At 38.8% G+C, this 24,735-nt stretch overlaps 1 protein-coding gene across 4 annotated transcripts in view; it reads left to right on the forward strand.

Moving 5' to 3' along the window:
* The window catches only part of UBE2E1 (ubiquitin conjugating enzyme E2 E1), a 46,067-nt gene that overhangs the window by 18,299 nt on the left and 3,033 nt on the right, over positions 1–24,735 (forward strand). For all 4 annotated transcript variants that reach the window (XM_075493145.1, XM_075493142.1, XM_075493143.1 and 1 more), the window contains exon 4: positions 19,409–19,541. In XM_075493145.1, coding sequence (XP_075349260.1) covers positions 19,409–19,541 — 133 coding nt within the window. The remainder of the gene's footprint in view (positions 1–19,408; positions 19,542–24,735) is intronic.

A 24,735-nucleotide genomic window follows, 5' to 3' on the forward strand; every position in this document is an offset into this window, starting at 1 on the left:
TCTACACACTGCCAAAACCCCACGGTATATTACATGTTTATTGTTATGTAAAGCAGCTGTAAAACAAACAGTGTGGCTGTGTAAATGTATTTGAAATCTTTGCTATTGGCTACTTCATTTTTTCCCTTTATGTCTCTAACTTTTACATTTATAGTTTTGCCACCACAGGGAGCTAATGAAAAGCAAACATATAGATTGTTTGTTTAAAAATAATAATAATGCCATGCACAGATTCATGTTGTTTCCTTATTCATATTTATTATCCTGTTTCACAGTATAAGAAAGGCTAGGGTATGCTGTGCTGGGTTTGGTTTTTTTTTTGGTGGGAGGATTGGTTTTTTTATCTTCTCTGTGCATTGGTTTGACTGTTACAGTCCTCTGATTTTAAGAAACTTCAACAATTGTAGAGCAAGTGAACATATAGCAAACAAAGGAAAAAGATAAATGCATGTGCAGTAAGACATTGATCTAGAAGAGGGGAGGTCTGTCAAACTGTTTTGGTTTTTTTAATACTTGCATGCCTGTAGGGAATCAATCCTGTGTGCATCCTTAGGACCTCACAGGATTATGAAGGTGATTTATTTTATGTGTTCAAGTTTCTCTTTACAAGTAGTACTGAAGAAAACAAGGGCTTAAATTAGCCTATATTTTGATTCTTTCTGTACCTCTTTTGGCATGTAGTAGAACTGCATGTCTCAGGAGTAAAATTATTAAATGCATATATTTATTAAGGGTCTGACTTTCAACGCTGGCTGTTTATAGTAAGAGTACTTGTTGAGATGATGAGTCTCTTGATCATTCTTCGTTCTAGTGGGAAAAGTATGTGAAGACATCACAACAGCCACTGGGCAGTCTCTCTCACAACTTTTCATCCACGTTGGTCGCAGCTGCTAAGACGTTTTTAATAGATAGATTTTTTTCTTCGTTTAAGCTATTTTTCTGCTTTAATTGGAGCTTGCATAGCTTAGATCCTGCTTTCCACTCTCTTCAGAAAGATACCTGAACTCAGTCGCCACTGAGCCAGAGCTGCCTTCATTCTGTAGCCTCTGCTGGGGAGGCACACGTACTTGTTGGGGGTCTGCTCTACTTGGATACAGGAACAGAAACAAACTATAAAGATGACAAGATGGTCAGGAGGGGAATGTGTACTTGGATTTTGCCAGCAGTTAAAGGTAAATCCTTTACAGTAAGGAAGGCTCTAAATAGCACCTCTCTGTGTGTTTTGCAGTAGGTGAATTGTTCAAGAAGAATGAGAATATAATATAGCTGCCAGACTTCAAGTTTGAAATAAATGAGGTAGATTTTAGCTTGGTTTTTATTTTGCCCAGTATTTCATTTTGCAAATTATAAGGTAATTAATAATAATTTACAAATTTAAAAACCGCTAGATATTATCTGTACAACAGCTCTAAGGGAACAGTGTTGCATCAGACCTGCTTTTTGTTAGTGGTGTGTTTAAAGCATGCATGTGTGTGCAAACACCCCTTTTTCATTCACTTACCACAGTGTAGTTGTGTTTCTGAGAAAGTAAAGGGTTATTTTCTGTTTACTTTCCCCATCGTTCCATTCCCCCAAATGTACAAAAATAGCTGTATGGAAAAGAATTATTGTATCATCAACTTTCCTCTTCTTCAGCGTTTAACTTGACTTGCAAAAGTTGACAGAATACATATTTTCCTAAACTCTGAACATTGCATCACCCAGGAGAAGCACACATGGGAAAGTCTCTTAAGTGCCAGCAAAACAGACTCCAAGGATAATGCTGACTTGCCACAATTAATCCCAGTGGTATAAAGGGTAAGGCCGAACTTCTTGTCGTGACTGAGAACAAAAGGTGTTAGCTGGGATCAGTGCAGCACTATTGTATATTCTTGTCATAATTTGTAGCAAAAATAATTTGCTACAAAATGATAATATAATTCTAGATCTGCTGTTATGGAAGACTGTATAAGAGTGTGTGTGATCTGAACAAATATCTAAGCAAAGGGGTTGGAGTGAGCTAATTCTCTTTTATCAGTCCTAGGTGGTCTTTCTGCACTTTTACAGTGTTATTATGGTAGCAGTAGCTGTTCATTTTAACTGCCACTGAACTGAGTTAGTACACCTATGGAGGTGTACAGATTTTGTGTGCATGTGTGTATACACATTTGCATGTTTATACACACATGCATATATACTCAGATTTTATATATGAAATAGTGTGGGTATGATCAGAACTAGATATAACTGTACCTTTATCACCCGAGTTTGTTAAAAGTTGTATGACATTCTTAGAAAACTCAATCTGAACGTCATCGCACTCAATTGGGACACCTCATTTTGTATTTCACCCACCTGGGTTTCCTTTTTCCATCCAATTCTTCTGTCAGCAAGTAAGAACTAATTGTGCTCTTGTGCCCTTGGCTAATCATAGCAGGCTGGTGGCTTTCCCCCAGTCTTTGCAGAGCTTTGACTTGGAAAAATGGACAACTTAGCTGTTTAAGAACACTTTATTTGTTTCATAAACTGTTTCATTGTTGAAAAAATACCTTTAAAAAAATAAATCTAATCCAAATGACGTTTGGATCCAAAAGAGTTTCTCTGCTCCAGAAATTTGTTTTCAAGTCCTGAAAGCTGGTCACATATAGCTGATGCCTTTTCATGTGTAACTAATGTATATTAATGATGCTGGTGTAAAGATCGAGGATCCCATGATACTGCAAAATGAAGCATTGCGATGTAAGCATATTTTTCCTCAAGTACAGTGTCATTTCCCTTAAACATAAGAACAACCAGATTATTCAAAATGAAGACGCTGTAGTCCTCACTTAAGTAGCATAACATAAAAGGACTAAGATCTTGGACTTCTCAGATCCATTAGTTTTGTATTTGTCCTTCTGAATTACTGTCTTGTCATGATTTTTGGTACCCAGCCTGGGAGAGAGGTTCAGCCAAAGTCATGGAAATATCTTTCAAGTATGCTCTATGCATACTAGACAAGTAGCTAAGATTTCATACAGAAACTGCCAGACTTCTGAAGTCAATTTTTTCCTGTGTTCTGTGGTTTTATTTGGGTGACTTGATGCTAGTTTGGGTGCAGCTAACTGCACCAGTGTCTCAGTCATTGGCATGTGAGGGAAGTTGGAATTGTGCTCAGTAAGCCACACTGCAGGCTGGAATTGGATCTGAGGGTAGGTAACCTTTGTATTTAGGGATCAGTCCTATAACTGAGGTAATACAAAAGCTCTGTAGTTACTCAGAATTGTCCTTTTCTGTCCTGCAATAACTAAATCAAACAAGGTTTCCACTGAAATTGTAATACCAATGTCATCAGTTTGTAATCCAGTGAAGTCCCTCTGAAATCTACTTCCACTGCTTTTATAAATTTAATGTCTCTACACAGAGATCGCTCTTTTATGAAATGTTTTGCTTGAAGTCATGCTTGTGTTTGGTGCAGCTTTCACCCAGATAACGGTAGTTATATACAAATACAGAGGTACACCCTTCCTGCAAGTGCCCAGAAATGTCATTGCAAAACCGTGGCATCGATCCCTTTTAAGCCATTCATCTGTGACTCTGATGATGGCACCTGAGAACTTGCATATGCTCACAAAGTAAGTTGGAACTGTTGACTGTAACTGCTTCTACAATGAGGTTTAAAATAGCATGCTGAATATGTGTGATATCAGAGGTTCGGGTGACATTACATGATAGGTTCTCTTCTTTTGCTTTTTTATTGTCCCTCTGCCTCACTAGCATCTTCAGCCACACATGCTATATTTCATTTGGTTAGAGTTTGTGGTTGGTTTGTTGTTGGGTTTTTTCCTTCAAATATAGGCGTACCTATGTTGAGTAGGGGACCATTTTTTAACGCTTGTAGTATTTGTTTTCTCATGTTCTCTCATAAGCCTCTGGCTCAGAGTTCATAAAGTTTGAGTTTCTTTGCTTCCTTTACTTGTTCATCTTTCTCTGATTCTCCTAGTAGACAGGCAAGTTTACTCTGTCTGGAAGAACACAGCCAGGATGAAATACTTCAGTCATTTATTTAACTGTTAGCTTCATGCTGACTGAATACTAGTGCAGAAAGAAGAAAATAAATTGGAAACATCTGCTTTCTTTTTCTCATAACAGAAGAGCAAAGAGATATGTTCTATTGAAATCAAAGGTGGCAAATATTAAGAGTAATAAAAGGCAGGTATTATATGCATCTTTCACACATCTAACTAGGCTGTGGAACTTACTGTCACAGGAAATTATTGAGGCCAAGAACATAACAGGATTTGAAATAGAGTTGGGCAGGCATGTGGCTATCATGAATGTTCAAAGTTAGTCTTATTAATTATGGTGATTTTGGTCATTGGAAAAGTGTATTTTATTATGGGGCAATATTAAACTCATGCTCCTAGGCTTAAGCAAGTTTATCTTGAGATGTTGTATCAGAAGAGCATGCTTTTTTGTGTTCCTTCAAATGAAACTTGCCTGTGGACTAAAATTTACTTGAATTCCAAGCGTTGTATGGGAATCCTTTTGTCCAATCCCTGCTTATACATATGCAAGCATTTTTCTCCCTCCCTTCTTCCACATACACATGTATACACCTGTCTTACATCTCTTTGGGACTGAATATCCTCCTCACATATTTCTGTTGTCCCTTTCTATACCTCTTTTCCACATCCCTTTCCATATCAGCTCATGCCAGGAATGACCATTACGCATCACGTCTGATCAGGTCGCACAGGAATGCCTATGGAAATGACCTACAAAATGAGCAATAGAGTCTGAGGACTTATGAATGATTAATACCTACACAGAGCAAGAGACACAACGTTGATTAAACTTGAGTATGCTGTGATGAGTGAAATCACTATATTTCTGTAAAGGAAGTGATGATGGTAGCAGGCTCTTTAGCATGTCTTGGCTTTTTAATAAGTGGCACTTCAAGTTATGCAATTAATTCCACAGTGTGGAAAAATATCAGGAGCAAAGTAATAAATATGTTAAAAGGTTTGACTATTGTAGTTGACATTTATGCCTGCAAATCTCAGCAGAGCTTTAAACCACACAGTTCCTACACTTTTGGGCCAGGGAGGAGAAATATCTTCTTGATGTGCTAAAGCTGCCTTTTTTTTTTTTTTTTTTTTTTTTAACAAAAAACAAACCCACATTTGTAGTATCAGGAAAAGAAAAAAGTAGTTGAGCAAAAGCATAATAGAAACAACGATTAGAAATCCTTGGGCATTACCCAAAATATTCATTGTCTTTAGATTCTCCTATTGAGAGTTTAGGAAAGGCAACTTGAATAAATCATGTGGCTTTAAAGGAAAGAACCTTAAAATGTCTCCTGTAGAGGAGTTCAGCTCTCTTTGCATAGCTGTGTGCATTCCTTTGTAAGGTTCCACTGTTCTGTAATTATCTAAAAACTACAGCCAGATTAAAGACTGAAGCAAAGCTTGTTGCTCTTTGCTAAGATGCTCAGCTGCAGCATTGGTTGATAACAAACTCTTAGAGTTTATTCTTCCATAAAGAATGCAATATTCTGTCCTTCTACAGGATGCAGAAGCAACAAGGATGCTTTCAAAGTGTTCTTTGCTCACAGTAAGTGTGAAAATGAGGAATGCCATAATTACTAACTGGGCTAAGTGTGATGAAGCAAACCCCCAATCAAAGTGCTTTGCAGCAATCTGGCTTTGCAGTCACTGCTGGTTTTTTCCAGGTTCCCAAAAGAGATTTTTGGGACCCTCTCTGTCCTGCATTGCATATGAATTTGTTCTGCTTAATTTGATGGGAGTTTTGTCATTGACTTCAGCTAGCCCAGACTGATATGGAAGTACTGGCTTCTAGAAAGACACTTGACAAATGTATTTGCTAACAAGACAGATATTTAACAGTATATGGTCTGCTGCAGACTTCTTGCTTTGAAAGCAGGGAAGAAACTTATTCTTTACTGGCCTAGTGCTCGTTAAGGGCATACCTATGGTGATAAGTCTTCCCATCTTGAGAAAGGAAGGGCAGGAGGTATTTCTGGCATCTGAATGAGAAAAAGGCTTAATATAGATACATATGAAGTAATGTCTTGTCCATCAACTTTTGTGTCATGCTGTCCACTTTATCTCAAAAAGAATATTGGAGAAGTAGGTGGATTTTGGAGAGGAGAGAGGGAAATTATTAAAAAAGAAACTGGAGGAGTTCTTATGTGAAGATACAGGGATTGTTTCCTTCAGAAAATAGACTGAATATTTATTTTCCTTATTTTTATTCTCTAGAGAAAATAGACGGGAGGCTTATTTTCCTCTGTCTTCTAATACAAGAGCAAAGGCATATGGAATGAGATTAAAAGATAGAGAAATTTAATTTATTTAATTTTTACAGAATAAAATTAGACACAGGGATTCCATGCTGTATTACCGTGATGAAGCCAGGAATTTATCAAGCTTCAAAAAGACTCAGACTTCTGTGGAGGGCAAAACCAGACAGAATTACTGCAGCTTATTCTAATACTGCTTTTAGAAGGGAAACATAAATGCCTGTTTTTGAGGTTCAATCAGTTACCGCTGAGGATGTTGCTAAGGTAGGGGAAAGCAGAAGACCTGGCAGGAGCCTTCTGATGCTCATCTCTGCCCCATTTGACACTGGAAACCAGTCAGAGACGGGCATTGGAATAGGTGGACTTCAGATCTGATCCAGCCTGGTGATTTCCTATATTTCCTTTGATAAGCTAGTAGAGGAACAAAGTTCTGTGACAAAATTTGCATTTGACCTGTGATCAAAGTCTTTCCAGTAATACTACTTTTATTACAGTAATGGGTGGATAGAGCTTTATTTTAACATTGTTTTATAGGAGAAAACTATCTTTAGAAAAAGATCTTTGTAAGTCATGTTATAAAAGGTTTTGTGCATTATGATACACACACACATATATACATATTATATATGTGACAAAAGCACCTCTAAGAGTAATTTCCAAAAGTATTTCCCATAATGTTTTTGTCAAATTAATATCTGTTGCAGAGAATTGAGTCTTAAAGCTGAAAATGAGTGCATACATACTTTGGTGTCTTACTCCAGTACTTAAGGCTGACTTTGCCTAATCAAATTTCATGTTTGTCATATCGTTAACTCATGGCTTGAAAGTTACATGTGTGAGATGTAGTTTTGCATATATTTATACCGAGTGAATTAAAAATCATTTTAGCATTGGTTAGTTTGCTACTCTGTAAATGATACTACCATTGGGATGATTTTTTGTGTGATCTGTTTTACTCTTCTGTGACAGGCACAAGCTCAGAAGAAGAGAACTATTTTCAGTTAGTTTCCCTTAATTGGAAAAAGAGAGTTGTCTCATCATAACTTTTAATTACATTTGATTAAGAACCCAATATAAAAGAAATTTATTAAAAGTCTGTTTTAATGATGGGAGTATCAGCTGCCTTTGGAATTTGCCTGTTCTTACTGATTTATGAAGAAAACTGTCCTCTAGGGATTTTATTTACTGACCTTTCTGAATTGAGATCTTGGCATAGAAACTTAAATGAAGAAATATCTCTTCATTATTTTATGTTGGAAGTTCAGATAGGATTGCCTAGACTGGCTGGGAATTTTCTAGCATGAAGTAAATAGTGTAAATGCATTTACATTGTAAATGTATTGCTGTTTGAACATCTTTATTTCACTAAAAGGAATATTTGAAATGCCTTTTAGTGAGAAAATCAAAGTGAATGAAGCTGTAGTGACTGGAAACAAATCATTTTTCTTTGTTCTTACAGTGCTTTTTCCCTACCTTCATACCCCAAATCCCTGTGATTTGTAGCTAATGATAGATTTATTTCTCTTCTTATGTTGATATGTATGTAAAATTACATCAAGCATAGGTATTAAGGCTGTCAGTTCTTCTAGGTGTTTTGCCATACTACTGTATGCTATTATGCTGGTTTCATATTTGTGCCTAATTATAAGTAACATATTCAGTTTTTCTTCAGAAAATTAATAGTGTAAAATTAGGTACAAATGGTACATCTGTCTCTGTGTCAGTTTTTAAGTTTTGTAGGCATGCCTCTTAATTTCTGTTGCCGTCTGTATAGAAATGGTTACAGCATAACAAAACTGATGCACAACTCTCAAAATGTACTCAGGAGCTCTCTCCTAATCTTGTCGCTCTTGCTTTAAGGCGTTACTTTTAACAATGCTCAGGTTAAAAAGTTAGAAAATGTAAACTGCTGTCTCTGAAACAGTGCATGTGTCTGTGAGGTGTGCTTTCCTCCTTCTGTCTCTATGAAATATAATAGAAGATCTCATGCGAGCATTACTAGAAATTAACACCATCCAATAAAGAAATGCAAATTTTTACTAAATGCCACTAGAGATCCTTTTCTCTGAACTTCATGGGTTGTGCAGGAAGTTTATGGGGAAAATATGTCTTTTTTTTTTTTTTTTAATGACTACAAAAGCCTCCAGATCATGGGAACATACCTAAAGTATTATTTAACATCAGTGTTTTCAGCTAATTACCGTGTAAATTTAGCATGATTTTTTTTTTTTTCATGACAGCGAAAGGTTGAAACTTAGTTTAAACTAAGAATGTCAGTGATCAGCTGAAGGAGCAAAGTTTCCAAGCCATGTGGGACCAGGAGTGATGTTGAGGAGGATGCCTGGACTACTTGTGCTCCCTGGCAGTTCCCTTTTACCTGCCTGCTGCGGACCTCTGTCAGCAGAACTTAGCTGCCACCCCTGGGTGTTGTCTTTCCAGCTTATTAAATTGTCGCTAAGTCTTCTCTCTTTGGTGGAAATCAGGGAGGAGCAGACATCCACGTTGGCTTTTATGTGTGTGAATGTGGCGTGCTTTTTATAAAAGGTGTTAAGTGATGTAATACCCTAAGTTGAAACTCTTATTGCCTGGCACTTCATTGCCTTTAATGTTTCCGTACGTTCAGGAGATACTTCCAGACAAAAATGTCATGAACTGAAGGCATTGGCAAGTTTGAAAGTCAATGATGTGGGGTTTTTTTTTGCTTTGGGGGGAAGTTACTTAACATCAATTGCCAAATAGGGTTCTGGAGAAAAAAGTTAATTTGTGAAGGACTATATCTGCCTCTTCAAGTTAAGGTATGCAAGTTGGCCCCAAAACTGTATACATTATTTAAGAGCGCTGCTTAGTCCTCTTGTGGCTCCTCATGTGGGTTAAATTTAATGTTCCTAATACTTTGAAAACAAAAAAAATAAACAGAACTTTAGAAGGCCACCACAAATTCCTGTTCAGGCTACCCTTATGCATGTGAAAATACTATCAAGAAATCAAAAGCCTATTTTTGTTTTTAAATCCCTTGAAAGATTGTTGTTGGCTTTGTTTTGTGGTTATTATTTTTCCGAGCTTTTGCCCTCCTGTCAGCTTCAGAATAATATTTATGTAAGAAAATGCTACAATAAATGCTGATTAGCTATTGTGACTGGCTCATGTTTGCAACTGTTATTAATGAGAACAACTTGCAGTGGTATATAAACAATTTTTAGAGACTGCTATGTAGTTGGCTGGCAGCTGTGCGATACTAAAGTGTAGGTAATCTTGTTTCACTTAAAAAATAATACACTCGCATCTCAGATCTCTCAGATAAAACTTCTAGTCTGTGCATGTTAAAGTTTCAAAACTCAAAGGCAGTGTTTTCAAATGACTTTTCTGCTAGGCAGCTGTGATAGTTTAGAATTGTGAAAACCAGTAAAGAGATGCTCTGTGTAGTGGAGCATAACTGGTAATATTTTGTTGTTTTGAGTAACCAAATTTTGTTTTGCTATTGGGTGGTTTGCTCAATTTTGCTGTCATCACCTGCAGTGAAATAGGTTAATCCAAATGCAGTGATCTTGATTTGTTTAGTGCATGGCAAGGAAAGGAAGTTAATGCAAAGAGTTTAATGTAGATAAAGGGAAAGGGAAAGACATCCAGATTAGATTTTTTTTTTTTCTTTCTAGGTTTCATGTATTGTTAAGATACATCGTTCAAATCATAATATATTTTATTAGCAGCATAATGTTATCGGTATCAGCATTGGTATGCTGATGGGAAGCAATAGAATGATGCGAAGCCAAGATAATGGGATGACCTGGTTCTCTAGTTAAGTAGTGTTGACTCTACCTATCCTTGATCTAATGGGAAAGAGACTGTTGGTGTTGATTGGTTCATGCATTTGTTTTAATTTGTAGCATGTTTTTAGGGCGAGTTGGTTGGTAGGTAGGTAGGTGGTAGGACAGGAGGATGAGTTTTGGAGCATGTGGTACGCGTGCAGATTTTTATCAAGAGAACCTAAGGAAAACTTAAAGTTGCATATAAACTAGCAATCTTAAAATACTGCATCATCTGTTCGGAGTACAGACTTTAAACAGAATTTCTGTAGCTCAGTGCAAGAGAGATGGTAGTATATCTCCAGTCTGGCAATGCATTGTCTGCCCTCTGAAACAGCCCTTTTCCTCCCCATGGAAGTAAGAAAGCTACTCGAGGAGACAGTTGGGTGAAGCCCCAAGAACCTTGTCCTTAGTCTGAGGAAGTTCGAGAGTCTTGTCTGCTTTCAATTTTCAGCATAGCAGGGGTTTCTTGCCAAGTGTTACACATCATCTTTAACTTTCTGGGGCCAGATTTTCCAAGCTGGTTTGTAGCTGCTGTTGCCCTTTTGATCTAAGTTATTTAGTGTATGCATTTCTTGATCTACAGAATTACTAGTTATAATGCAATCAATAGGGCAAACTGGTGATAATAAAGTCTAAGATAACCAGTCCACTACATTACCTCAATGCTGGATAGGTAGTCTTACGAAATAGGTGGGATCCTTTTTTTTTCTTTTTTTTTTTTTTTTTCCTAAACAGGGCAAGTGACTTTTGAAGAAACAGAAGCCTCCAGATCATGTTAGTCCAAACTTAGCAGTTTTACAATTGATGTACTACAGGGCACCTAAATATTTATGATGTGCTGGGCTTTTTTATCTGTTTATTGAGACCACCTTTCATATTCCCACACTGATACGGACAGGACAGGAGACAGGCATGAAGGACAGAAGCACAGATGTAGGTCCCAGCTTGATTCTGGAATGGCAGGTTAATTATGGTGGATTTCCATTTTCTCTAGTGGATAAAACATGGTATTTAGGGGAGAGCCCTCTAATCATTTTAATGTAGCGCAGTTAGGGCTGCTTATGGGGGGGGAATGGGGCATTATTGAACTGTTTTGTTGTCAGAGGGGGTAGTTTCTTTTCCAGGTGTGAAGAACCTGCTATGTCCCAATAAGTACCAGAAGGAAGTAGAGCTTTTGTTTTCTCTTGAGGGGTATGCCACATTTGAGATTAGTGACCCAAGAACTTTCATATTTATTAATAGTATTAATTCTCTTTTATTGTCTTTAATACAGGACTGTCAATTTGATGCTGGACAACCACTTTAAGAGTATGCTTGCTTTACGAAAGCATTAAAATTACAGAAACAAATAGGTTTACTAGTTATTTCTATACCAACTTCAAAAAACCTGTTAGAACATGAGGAGGCCCAGACCAAATGGTGTAGCTGCAAAAAAGCAGCATTTGTGGAACTGCCTAGTTTTGCTTACCAATTGTAAATTACACATCTGTGCCATAAATACTAAATTTGGAAATGAGGTCTGATGATGTGAAGGAATTTCTGTCCCCATGTTGGCAGCTAATAGTCCAGTTGACAAATGGCAGGAAGGAAACTGATGTAAAAATAACACAAGGTTAAATTGGCAGAGCACAGTTTCTACCATCACATCTTCTTGTCATTTTAAATAAGCTGTTGCTAATTGTTAGGCGAGTCAGATTCTCTTCTACTCTTTCCCAATTTGTTTCATTGTTTCTTGTGCAGGGTATTATTTAATGGGAGATGCAAGGTCAAATATAAGCCAGTACATTTTAATTTATTCAATTTTTGGTCACAGTGTCAAGCTATAACTATGAGGAGAAAAGGAAAACAGATTTGCATACAATGAAAATAATCTCATTGACTACTTAAAGGCTGACATTTTCTGTATTTGCGTAATGTATGTACTAAAGCCACAAACTTGCAGAAGCAGTTGGCCTCTCTGTAGTCGTGTTGGACACTGAAAATGTTCCTGCATGTAGTGGGACAAACTTCCAGTGCTTTGAGGTGGAGAAGGCTAGGAAGAAACCACTGCAAAGAAAAACGGAAGCCCTTGAGAGCTGAGCAGGCTGGATTTATTTTCAATTTTGGAACCAATGCTAAATAGCTTAATTTCTCTTGAACCTTTTTATGAGGACTTGCTCCTAAATTGAAGTGATTATTGTTAAACTAAATAGAGCTGCAGCACACTCCTGAGAATATCATAAGTCTCCTTCTGACCTCCCCATTAACTGAGATTTTATTTTAAATCTTTGAAGCCTGGTTTAAAAATCAAACTCTGCAGTGAAATTATTCAAGAGGGTTGGCCTTTTCACCAAGTAGTTTAGTAGTAACTTCACAGTAATATTTTGCAGAGACTGAAATATTTCAGGTGAAGGTCCTAAATTTGCAAGTGTGCCTGGGCATTTCCCTTCCTGTTGTAACTGAAAAGAGTGAGATCTTGGCAACGATAAGGCTCTTGGTTGTTGTGTGATCTTGTTTCCAATATTTTTTATATAAACTGGAAAACCTGGTCTCTTTTTTTTTTTTCCTTCCCACAAAGAAATCCCCCTGAAACAGTTTTCCTTGAAGTCTCATAAATCCCTGCATAACACCTTATCAGCTCCATTATCAGAGCTATTTAGTTATTTAGTTCCTTTTTTAACCTCATAAGAATGTAATTCGCTGCACCGTTTATCCTCCAGTTTAAGCTTTGTGCAATTTATGTGCAATTTTTCAAACCTCCCCTCCCCAATTTTACATTAGTCTGATACTTAAGGGAAAAGCTTTCCCAGATGCTAAAACAGAAATTTTGTGCATGCTCTTCTCTGTTAGAAATGTGGTGGGATTTGTAAGGTACTTACCCTTGTGCAATAATATTGTGACTGCCATTTTCAATTTAACACAGAAAATACAGTACCTTCGATGAGTTACAAGAAAAATAATAATATTTACTGCTTTGTACTTGAAAACCATGCCCCTGAACATGCATTAGAAGGAGAATGAAGTTCTGTTTTCACAATTTTATAGTTTGGATTGCTGTAGCAATATAATGTTCCAGCTCTGCTCACTTACCTCTCCTTGCCCTCCTTTGCTCCCTTCTTATGTTTTAATTAAAGCCAGCTGCAACTTTTTCTCTTGCTGTCTCTTCCCTGTGTAGAGACACAGGCATTGAGCTCGTAGGCATTTCACCTATGGTCAATCCATCATTTTTAGCTAATGTTAACACAGCGGAACAGCTTGGCTGTGTATAATGACAGTGTGCAAAAAATATCACTGTGATTCACGTAGTGATGTAGTAATTCAGTATGTTACCTTTAACTTTCCACAGTTGCCCAGGAGGGGTTTTGTTGTGTTGTGATTTTTTTTCTTTCTTTTCCTTTTATTTCCATTCTTTGACTAAAAATGGCAGGCAAAAAACTTATATCCCACTTTTAAACTACTTGACCGAAAAATGGCAATTAAATGGATGGCCCGGGATATCCTTTTAACTACCTCTGTCTTGTGTGGTTGAATTTCTTCCTAATAATTGTGTAATGTTTTAATGCTTATTTTATAACTGAAAAACCTGTGTAAGTTGTGTACACAAGTCTTTGGACTGCATTGTAACATGCTTAGCATAGTGGGGTCCTGTCTGTGAATGGAGTGTCTCAGTGCAATAGTAATAAAAATAATAATAATACATTTTGGTAGCTAAAGCATGTGCAGAAAGTGATAATTTATTTCTAAAATTAGAGCTATGCATTAATACGAAGTTTTTGAACTGACATTGTGGCCAAAGGATTAGCTGCTTTTTTGTTTGGTTGGTTTTAACTCTGTTCTTTGACACTGACATTTTTAACACAGCTTGCTTAAAGATCTGTAGCGCAAAATTTCTTTGAATGAGGGATTTTGTAAGTGTGTGGTTTTTTCAATGGCTAAGCTAGATGAGCTGTCCTGCTTCTTTGTAGAGCCTGCACCTGCCTCCCCCAGTGATCTAGGACTTCTGGGGTACTTTTGCAATCTCTGCACCAGATTCAGCCTAACAATGTAGGTGAGCAAGCTCAGCGTGGACCCACTTGGTGGACTACCAGAAAAGAAAGCATATTTACCCTGAGGTCAGGAATGGGGTGGATTAGGAGGGAAAATCAAGGTGCACCAGAACTTCATGTGAGAATGATATGCTGCCTCCCTGCCAGTCAAAATTTCTAATGCATTTTGGGCTTGCATCTTTAAAGAAAAGAAAAGGGGGGGGGGGGCGGGCGGGCGGGGGCGGAGAGGAGACCTTCTAGCAGTCAACTAAATATTTCCTAAATCTGCCTAGTAAGGTGATGTGTACATGACCAAGATGCAATTCCATGTTCAGTCATTCAGTGTTCCTTACTACAAAATAAAACAACAAAAAAAAATTGATGTTGCTATCAGTTTGCAACAGCACAGCTTTATATTGGAGATCATTAGATTCTCTGCCACCTTGGAATTCCCATGTGCCGTTAGTATGTTGTTTGCTTTCTGATTTGAGCTATGTCCCTTGGAAAAGGTCATTTTTGGAAATTTTGGTCATTTTTGGAAATTGTACTTATTTTCCACAAGTATGCAACTTCAAGACAACTTAGCTACTTGCATCGGACTCTTCCTGTTCAGGGCAAAATAGCCTCAAAAATAGAATCTAGGGATATGGAGTAGCTGGAGTTCATGGTTTTGTTACGTGTGGTTTTAACTGAAACATACTGTAGTTTTTCATTAGCTGTTTTTTACTTCAACATACCATGAAATTGCCGCCCTTCTCACCTGGCAGATAGCCATCTCTGGCACTTTTAAACTACTCTGCTAAATTAGTTAGCTTTTAAAAGGAATATATGCCTCTTCGGTATTAACCTAGTGTCTGTAGCATCGACTAATTTTTGATTCACTTATCGCTACAGTGACCTGCTATTGTGTGCTTTCCCTATCTCAAAGAAGAGGAACTGAAGTATTCACCGGGCTGTATTTTCACTAGAGGAAAAGCTTATGTTATCATTTGGTCAACTCCTAGAAAGGACTAGGTAGTTTCCAGATGTACTAGCAAGTTGACATAAACAGTGGGCTCTTTCCAAGTCATTCTCCTGGAAAGTACCAGCAGTGTGTTCCCAGGGGTTTTTGACATTAGCTGTATGTGGTGAACACCAAAAAATCCTGCCTTCCCTCCATGGCATAGGCATACTTAGAGTGATTTGCCCAGGGATGCCTGGGCAGAGGAGGGAGCTGAGTTTGTGCACTAAAAATATCAGAGTGGTATCACGTAATGTGTGCCTGAGGTGGAGGTTGTATCTGGCTGGCTTAACACGAAAAAGCCACAGACTGGCTGTTCTTGCAGACTATCTGTCATTTCAGCCTTTTCAATACATGAAAAGGGGTATGTGTGTGTGTATGTGTGTTCTCCGTGAACACTTAATCTCTGAGACAGTCCTGTGTTTACAATTGCTCAGTACTGCAAGGCATCGGAGCATGCAGCCAATTTACCTAGGCATCATTCGGCTCCCCAGTCTCTGCTGCAGGTGTTTCTAATTTACCTGTTTGGTTTTTAAATTGAGAAAGAACATGGCCCCTGCAAGAAAAGGGAGGCAGAGCAAGGTGAGGTTTTTCCAAAGCGACACAAGGCTGGTTGGGACTTGGCCCAGGCAGAACTTTGAACTTGGTCTCACCTTTGCTGAAACTTTCTCTCTGCCTTGCCCTTACCAGCAGGATTCAGACTGCTGCTTCTAGACTTGGAAAGGTAGAGTCCTTGAACAAAAACTACCTTGGCATTTGGCATTATTGTCGTAACATCTGCCCAGAGGATAAGCTAGCAGCAACTTGGGAATGATCAGAAACAGTTGTTACAGCGGGTGCAGTGCATCTTCACTGAGTATATCACTGTTTTTTCCAGGGAAGAGAGATCTCAGTTGCACTGCTGTGTAACACATGCTGCCTGGTATGATAATAATGGGTTGGGATTTTTTCAGTTTTCTTTCAGATGTCATCTTTTGCTCTGCATTACCGGTCTTTGTCTCATTTCTTTCTTTGGAAATGAAGAGGCTGTGGGCTATTGAGTTCAATACAGAAAGTTGTTGTTCTCATACTCTTGTCTTGCAGTGGAAACAATTTCTATTTAATTGGTTAAAATTGTCTTCCCGGTGGTCATATGTTGGACAGCTTCAAAATGTTGCATTAGTAGATCTAGACACTTAATACGAGCAGTGGCGACACACATCAGGCAAGGTGGCAGCTGTGCCTGTGAGCCCTTTATCTATGCATCAGTGAATATTTTTTTGAAGCAGATAATTGCAAGGATTTTAAACAAAGAATGTAATCTTTAACCTTTGACAGTTTTTATCTCTCCAGCAAAAGTTAATGCTGCTGCACTTATGCTGTGGTCCAGTATCGTCACTTTTCTATTAAGCACTAGGTCTTCTTGAGCTGCTTGATATTACCAAATCCTAATTTAAATCCGAGCAATATTGCACTCTGAAGCTGACTTGCATCTTCCTCTTTCAGTCTTTCCTTTATAAGAAATCAGTGTTAATATGTAAAAATTGGACATCTACAGCTATTTCACTCTGTTAATTGAATTATGAAAAGCTTAAAAAGTAAGCTTAGTACATCACTCTTAAAGCCTACTGATGTCTTACAAAGATGTTGCACTCTTTCAATACGGAGGTCTAGGAGTATGTTACTTGCATGCAGTGATAGCTCTAATTGGAAACCTAATAGGATACAAGAGATTTCTAAGGCTATTACAAATAATAATATATTATTTTTTTTAAGTCTGTGGGATTTTTTTATTGCCAGTCCTTTGGGTTGAAGCTGGAAATAAAATACAAAATGTTGAAATATTTCTCGTTGGTTCAGAGGGCTGTATTCAGTGCTAATCGCACATCACATTTCTTGAGTGCTGAAGTGCTCCCAGTTGGCAGTTCTCGTGATATAAATTCCAACAGTAAATCAGTGCTAACAAAGCTCGAGTGCCTGTTCCGTTCAGTAGCTCCATCTTTAGGGGATGGAGGGGAGGATGATCGCTGGTGCAACTTGCAGTAATGACGGTGTGTCAGTAGGTTGCTAATACATACATAAAGAGGTGATTCCTTGGAGTGGTGGCTAAGGGTGCCCCAGAGAGTCCTTTTCAGTAAGTTTGCACAGTTAAGCTGGTGTCTTTCAAGAGGTAGAGCTTCCTGTTGAAATACAATGCTCTTCCAGTCTAATGCACAAGTGGTAGCCGGAGAGTACTGAGTGCCCAAATATATAGACCTGCATAGGACAGGGCTGAGTCATTAAGGTGGAGCAGGATGCCAGGAGTGTTCAGGATGGAATGGCTTTTACTTTAATTTAGTACCAATCTTATGCTGTGTGGGGTTTTGTGTTCTGAGGAGAGAAATCTTTCCCTAGTGGCTGGTGCATCACTTTGCAGAGAACCTGTCTCTCTTTACTGCTTTCTTACATGCTTTCCTTCCCCTGGAAGCGTGCTTTTAGTCATAGCTTCGCTATTGTGAACTATTTAGCACCAACATATTGTGAAGTTTTATTTTTAGTTTAATCTGAAAATAAAATTTTAGGTTTGATAACAGAATTAACTTCCTTTCTCTCCTCTGATTCCCCTGCTGTCACCAATGTGTTCACCAGTACTGCAAAGAGCGCGGGAAAAAAGCATGTCTCTGATCACTGTTGTTACATTGAGAATTTATGTTTTTGTAATTGTATTTCTATTTGCAACACTGTTACTAACACCTAGCAATTACTCTGGTTCCCTTCACATTAATCAAATGCATATTGCCATGTCTATGTTGAATTTATTGGATTGTCTTCCCTCACAACTAATACTGCTCCATGATTGTTATAATAAGAAAAGAGCCTTTTTTTATCCTTCTGTCTTATATTAGCCTTGTTAAAAGAATGGGGAAAGAAGAGCAAGGCTGGTTTTCATTGTTTTAGGGATGTTAAAATCCATCCCTTTACAGAACAAGGGGAGAAGAGATTTCTGAAGTCATAGCACATCCATGATGGAAAAAGCTGTGTCAGCACCTCCCTTTATGCAAAGGGAGTTTTCAGCTCTGGCATCTTACAGCTAAAATACTACCATAGCAGCACAGAAAGAAAGAGGTAGCAATGGAGTCCTAAACCATTAATGGCTTTATAGGTTGAGCTGTACTTAGAAATACTCAGTGACATATGGCACGCTACAGAATACAAGTGTCTGAGAATCTCGGTAAAACTAATTTCCAACAAGCAGATGTTTGTGTTCTGCAACACCTTTAGTTTGTATTGCTCTTGGTGAGCTGCTGGCAGGTTAGGGAGAATCTAGAATGAGACAAAGCTGATTTGAGAAAGCACTGTTTTAATTTGACACGGTGATTTTAATTCCCCTACAAAAGCAGTTCCACAATACAAACAATATCAGTGGGATGGGTTCATGTGGCCTCGTTTTAGAAATCAGTGTAGCAAAATGATAAAACTGTAAAAAAAATTTGACGTTTAAGAGTATAATCATGTATTTGGCTTCCTTCAATTATACCATGAGCCTTGGTTTAGCAATAATACAGGAATATATTTTAATTTTAAAGAACACACAAGATTAATAAAATCAACGTGAGTCCTCAATTTATTTAGTATGGTCTTTGATGTGGTACAGTTTTATTAAAGCTGAGCTGGAAGAGCCATTTCTGAAATACAGTAGGAAATTGTTCTTTGAAACTTAACTTTCCTGTTGTGTTGAGATTGTGTAGCATGTTTAGGAGTAGTTCTGGGCAGTGTTGCTCTTATAAATGTCAGGAGAGAGAAGCTGAAAACCATACCCCACCTCTAGTTTCTCAGCTTTGCTAAGCAGTCTGGAACACTGATAAGTCCAGGTAAGATCTCTGAGATTTCTGGAAGCATTCAATCTACTTTTAATCTCTGCCTTTACTTCAGGTGGTGTATGGAGTGTAACACTGAAAACTTTCTTCCATACCATACTTGAAGAATGTAAGAGGTCATATTGTAGAGGTGGGGGTTGGTCTCTTCTCCCAGGTAACAAGTGATAGGACGAGAGGAAATGGCCTCAAGTTGCACCAGGGGAGGTTTAGACTGGATATTAGGAAATTTTTCTTCACTGAAAGGGTTATCAAGCATTGGAACAGGCTGCCCAGGGAAGTGGTTGAGTCGCCATCCCTGGAGGTATTTAAAAGACTTTTGGATGAGGTGCTTAGGGACATGGTATAGTGGTGGTCTTGGTAGTGTTAGGTTTATGGTTGGACTCAATGATCTTAAAGGTCTTTTCCAACCTATACGATTCTGTGATATTTATTTGAACTGTGGTAATATTCCTAAACCATTTGTTTTTTTTATCTCTTAGCGCTGGCCCCAAAGGTGATAACATCTACGAATGGAGATCAACCATTCTAGGACCTCCAGGTTCAGTCTATGAGGGAGGTGTTTTCTTCCTTGACATCACATTTACACCAGAATATCCTTTCAAGCCTCCAAAGGTAAGAGACCTGTAGCTGATGTCTTAAGTCATGAATGCTCAACAGACCATTGAGTAGCAAGCACTGTTAATGGAATGCAGCCCATTTGAAAGCCACTCTCTTTAACAACCTTAAGCTCATCTCAGCCATTACATTGGTTTCTATTAGCTAATGTTAACAGCTTTTCCAATCCTCTTGATCACTATTTTAGAGCTTGTTTTCTTTTTCCCTGCTTCTGTTTATAAGAGATCCTAAGCAATTAGTGCAAGCATTGGGACAGGACTGAGAAACTGAAAAGTAAATAAACTTGGGGAGAAGAGAAAGGATACAAATACTTGTTTCTCAAACCACTCGGTTACCATAAGCGTAACAGTTATGTGTGTTTTGGCCACTGAAGTAGTATTAATCTTTCCGTTTTGTTGGGTGCTTGTGTTGTTCACCTACTTGTACAGTAACAAACTTTTTCTGTAGGTGTGTTATATTTGTGAACCTCTTGTATTCCAGTGTTGTTGTGTTCTAATGCTACCACGCAAATACCAGTGCACGTGAATGTTATCTTGTGGTTCACGTTCTTGGCCAGAGAAAGAGTCTTGGGTTACAAGAAGAGGTGGTTGTGTATACACTTCATGTTTGCCTTGTATTTGAAAGCATTTATGTGCATGTTTAACTTTCTGCTTAAAAGTAGTTGCATTGATGAGGTAAATGCCAATGACTGCCCCATCTTCAGACTTCGGTCTAGTCTGCAATAGAAAGGACTTGCCATAGTTCGGGCCATCAGTCTGTCTTGGCGGAGACAACGCTAATTGGTCATACCAGACAAATTAATACAAGCTTCCCAAATTAAGGAAACTGGCTGTTCTTGCTGGCATAACTTCAGGGTTTCTGGTAGTATCGACAGGACCTTAAATTCTACCCCTAAGCTAGGGCTCCAATTCACAAGCAGCATGATCTGCCTTGGGATGTCTCTAGTGATTTCCTGCTGACACCTGCCCATCCCTCTTTGGAGGTTCTCTGGCAGCACAGATGGTTCTCTTGTGTCTTGTGTTAGAGTTTAATTCAGTTCAGAATAGTTTTTCATTATTTTGGTTTAATTAGTTTGCATTGGATAATTTGTTGTCCAACCGACTATATGCATTACCTTATGTCATAAGCCCAGTAAGCATTTAAAGAGGGAGCTTTTACCTTCCCATGTGTGCTTTGCTACACCTTTGCTTTCTATGCTACAAGTCAGAAGCATTTATTGTCCCAGGCTTATCCAGCCCGATGCCTTACAAGACCATATTATAATGACCAGTGGAATTGAGACAGCCCTATATGCCCAGTTCCCTGATCAGAACCAAAGATACAGTTTTGTCGTTCCAGCTCAGCCCTGTTTTCTGCTCTGTGCTTCTGACAGGGATCTCTTTGCCTTTATCTTTGGATCTAAACCCTTACCCAGATGAAAAGAAGGGTGGGATTAAAAAAAAAAAAAACAGGCACCACTTAGTGAGGCCTTAAAAGACTAGTTTAGTGAAGATTCAGTGTATTGTAGCAGAGTTGCATTTTAAATGGAGTCTTTCATCTAGCAGAGTCCAAGTTGGTTTACAAACCACATACATATATGGAAGTAAAATACAGCTTCAGTCACATTGAGATGGGATATAGGAGAAAGCATAGCAGTGCTCCAATAGAATGTACTTGTCCTACTTGGGTACTTCAGGTTTAAATGAAGAACCTTTCTTTTGCTGAGAACCAAAGACTCTTATAGCGGCTCCTGTGTTAACACTTATGCCAGTGTTAATCAATGATAATGTGGAAAATATAATTATCATATTGCTCCTGCTTTATTCCCACTAATTTGTTGATTTCAGATTGCCCAACTGCTTGCAGTGACTGATAAATATTGTTTGTGGGTCATCTGGAAGTCATAGGACTAATGTAATTACCATAGTCTTCCTATCTTTGTCTTTTAGGGCAAGAAATAAAGAAACAGCTAGTTGAAACAAAACCCAGTGTGTCATTTTGATAATAAGCACTGGTAGAGCAGTAGAGTGGTTGAAGGTCATTTCAAAAGCCTTGACCTCTGAAAAGATTAAGTTCTCTAGAGTGAAAGGACTAGTTTCGCTTGAATCTTCCTTGGTGAGCCTTGCAAGACCAGTGGAAGAAAACCTCTACTGCCTCTTTGAGTCCTCGGTAATTCTTACGAGGACAGTCCCTGCTGTGGGGTGCCCTGTGATGAAGTGCCTATAGTAGAACACATCTCATAACTTGTAAATTAAACGTCATTAAAGGATTTACCTTCTTAAATAAAGTGAGGTGAAACTGTTCATCCTGGCAGGCTTCCAAGCCCTTAGGAATATGTGTGAGAGAAAGTGTCGAGGCATAGCACTATTGACGAATGCTGTGTGGTTGATGAGCATCCTATAGATGTATGATGAAGGATATACAGGTGCAGCCTTTGAGGACTGGGTCTAGCTCCAGCTGAGGGTTTGATTCAGGATGTTGGAGCAAACTTTTGGGGAGAGGATGTTGCTATAGGAGAGCCAGAGGACTGTGCTGGAAATGATATTAGCAGAATCCTGGAAGGATGTAAAGAGGGACTGCACTACTGTACCAGGCACTGGAGAAATTAAAGGTCTTAAAATTTGACTTGGAAATGCATTGCACAGTACAAGGAACTTCAGTGGGAGAAATTTGATACAAGCACAGATAGTTGCTCTCCTGTCCTAAATATGTATAATGGAGTTCCTTTGCATTTACTGAGCATTCCATACAACACTTTGACGATGTTAGCGTTAATCTGTTCTCTGCTTTTATGCTTTCTCATTTTGTGTGGTATTCTGGTTTTGCCTTTGTTTCAGATAGCAGTTGAGTCAGGCACATGCTGGGTGGGCCTGGATTCAGGAGAATCCAATAAACAAGTACAATTATAATTTAAGAGTTCAGTACTTAGTACAAAAGAATAGCAGTCATCTTGAGGACTGTTACAATGGATGTTTTCCCACGAGTTACATTCTAGTTGGGTTAGATTTCATTTATTGAGGTGAAAACAGTAGCTTGTGTTGACCCGGTGTGTGCTTTGATCATTTGTATTAATAACCTCTAACCACTTCCTTCCCCCCAGTCCCATTTTGCTGCTTGTGTAAATTAACCTCTGCTATCACTTCAGGGTAAGGTTGAGATTAGCTTCTTTCATGTCTTTTCAAAAGCTGTGCTTAATTCTGTGTAGTTACTGCATTAATGTAATCTCAGGTGGGACGTTTCCAAAGGATTGTTCAGTTACACTATATTTTTCTGCTATTCCACATGCTGTTCTCTTGCCGCTGAATACATTGTACTACCTTCTAAGTAACTCAGTGTCTCTTAGTTTTGGTCTGAATCTGCTAGCTTTATATGATTATTTTTTTCCCCTCTTTAAGCTGTAATGAACATTTACTTTAAATATTTTTGTTTGTTTTTAAGTGGGCCTCCAATTCTTCCCCCTCTCCCAGCTTCATTTGGGTTCCCTGCACGGCTGGCTTTTGTACCATCAGCAAAAATTGTATAATGGCAAACAGCTGGACTACATGTGTCTGACACCATCCCAGTTCTGACTTGCTGCTTAAGTGAAAACAAATTTAGATTTTTCCCACAGTGCTTTGGTTAGGTAGAGCTCCTCTAACTGGAGAAAACTGCTTTTGGTGCCATGGATATAACCCTTAAGGATTATATCTTAAGGTTTCTTAAGGAACCAGGCCGTTCTGTAAATATATGGGAGTCTTCTTTCTTTCTCTCTTTCCCCTCCTTCACGAATAATAATTAAAAAGTAAGTCTTATTCTTAAAGGCAAAGAGGATTCATGCTTTGTTATCGGTTATTAGTCAACTGGACTGAGAGACTGCCTACAGAGCATTTAGCTTTTGTGCTCAGAATCAGGATTAACAACCTTCTGTCTTTACAAATTAGAACTCTTGACCTCTCTGTTAATTTGGTCCTTATTGTATCAACTTGGAAATACTCCACACTTCCCCTTCTGGAAGTGTTTAATCTGTTAAAATTATTACCTCACCTACATTTAGAAGCCTTCTTGGAAGGAGACCAAAGCTGCAGGTCAAATAGAGAAATACTGAGCAAGCAGTGGGGCTGGGCTGAGGGCTGCTCAGGAACCCAAGGCAGAGCCATTGCCAACAACTGCAAATGCCACAAACTTCTATTTTGCCCTAAACAGTATGGGCTGGGGCAGGTACCGCAGAGTCAGGTCCACCCTCTGCTCAGGCTGATGTACATGGACTTCCACATGACTGTAGCGAGCCATTGCTGCTTTTCCTCTGAGGATTAGATGATCTGCGAAACAAAGGTCGTTTTGGTTTCTTACCTGCTCTACCTCTAAGGTTCCCTAGGTAGAAAGCAGCAGGGGTTCTTGGTTTTGGAGTTGCAGCTTGTTGCAGAAGGTGTGGGAGGGAGACACATCTCTGCTTTCTTGCAGACATTTTGCTGTTCCCACCCATAATGTGCAAAAGTGTAGGGATTTGCGGAAGGTTTTTTTGTTTGTTTGCTTCCTGTTTTAATCTAAAATCCAAGCAGCTTACAAGGAACAAAGCAGAAAGTCCCCAAAGCGTGCAGTGTGGGTGTCTCCTGTGTGACAAGTAACTGCTTTTGCGAGTCCGAAAATAGCCCATGTGCTCTGTGAATCGGGAGCGTTCTTGGAAACACTGCACGGATGCAGTGCAAGGGGACACGCCAGGCACTGGGGTTTTGTAGCTGTGTCACCCCACCCTGTGCCTGCTCCCTGAGCCTGCGAGAGGGAGGGTCACAGGCAAAATTTTTGCATCAGAAAGACGGTAGGAAAAATGAGGGTTGGCTGGCAAGTTTTATGTGTGGGCTGGTCTAATCTTCAGAGAAAGCACTAGTGTGTTCTTGTCAGACCGCACACTTACCGAGTGTGTTTTGCAAATACCCCCGTGACCTATAAACAGACAGTAAAATTTGTGGGTGTGAATAGCTGACAAATTCTGAGGATTTAGGGCATGAACCTGCTAACCTTTATTCATGCAGATAATCCTAATTCATGCAAGTTCCACCAAATTTGTTGTCACTGTTCATCCAGTGAGTCAGAGTAAGGCCTTTCTGCAGGTCACATTGTTTTCTCCTGAAAACGGCTTGTGGTGCTTTTGTTTCCCTTTCGGATAAGTTCTGTGGCAAGCTGCCCAGCTCATTCACTTCTTCCAGATTTGAAAATAATATAATCCAACCAACTC

The sequence above is a fragment of the Mycteria americana genome, chromosome 2 (assembly GCF_035582795.1).
Source record: "Mycteria americana isolate JAX WOST 10 ecotype Jacksonville Zoo and Gardens chromosome 2, USCA_MyAme_1.0, whole genome shotgun sequence".
NCBI lineage: Eukaryota > Metazoa > Chordata > Aves > Ciconiiformes > Ciconiidae > Mycteria > Mycteria americana.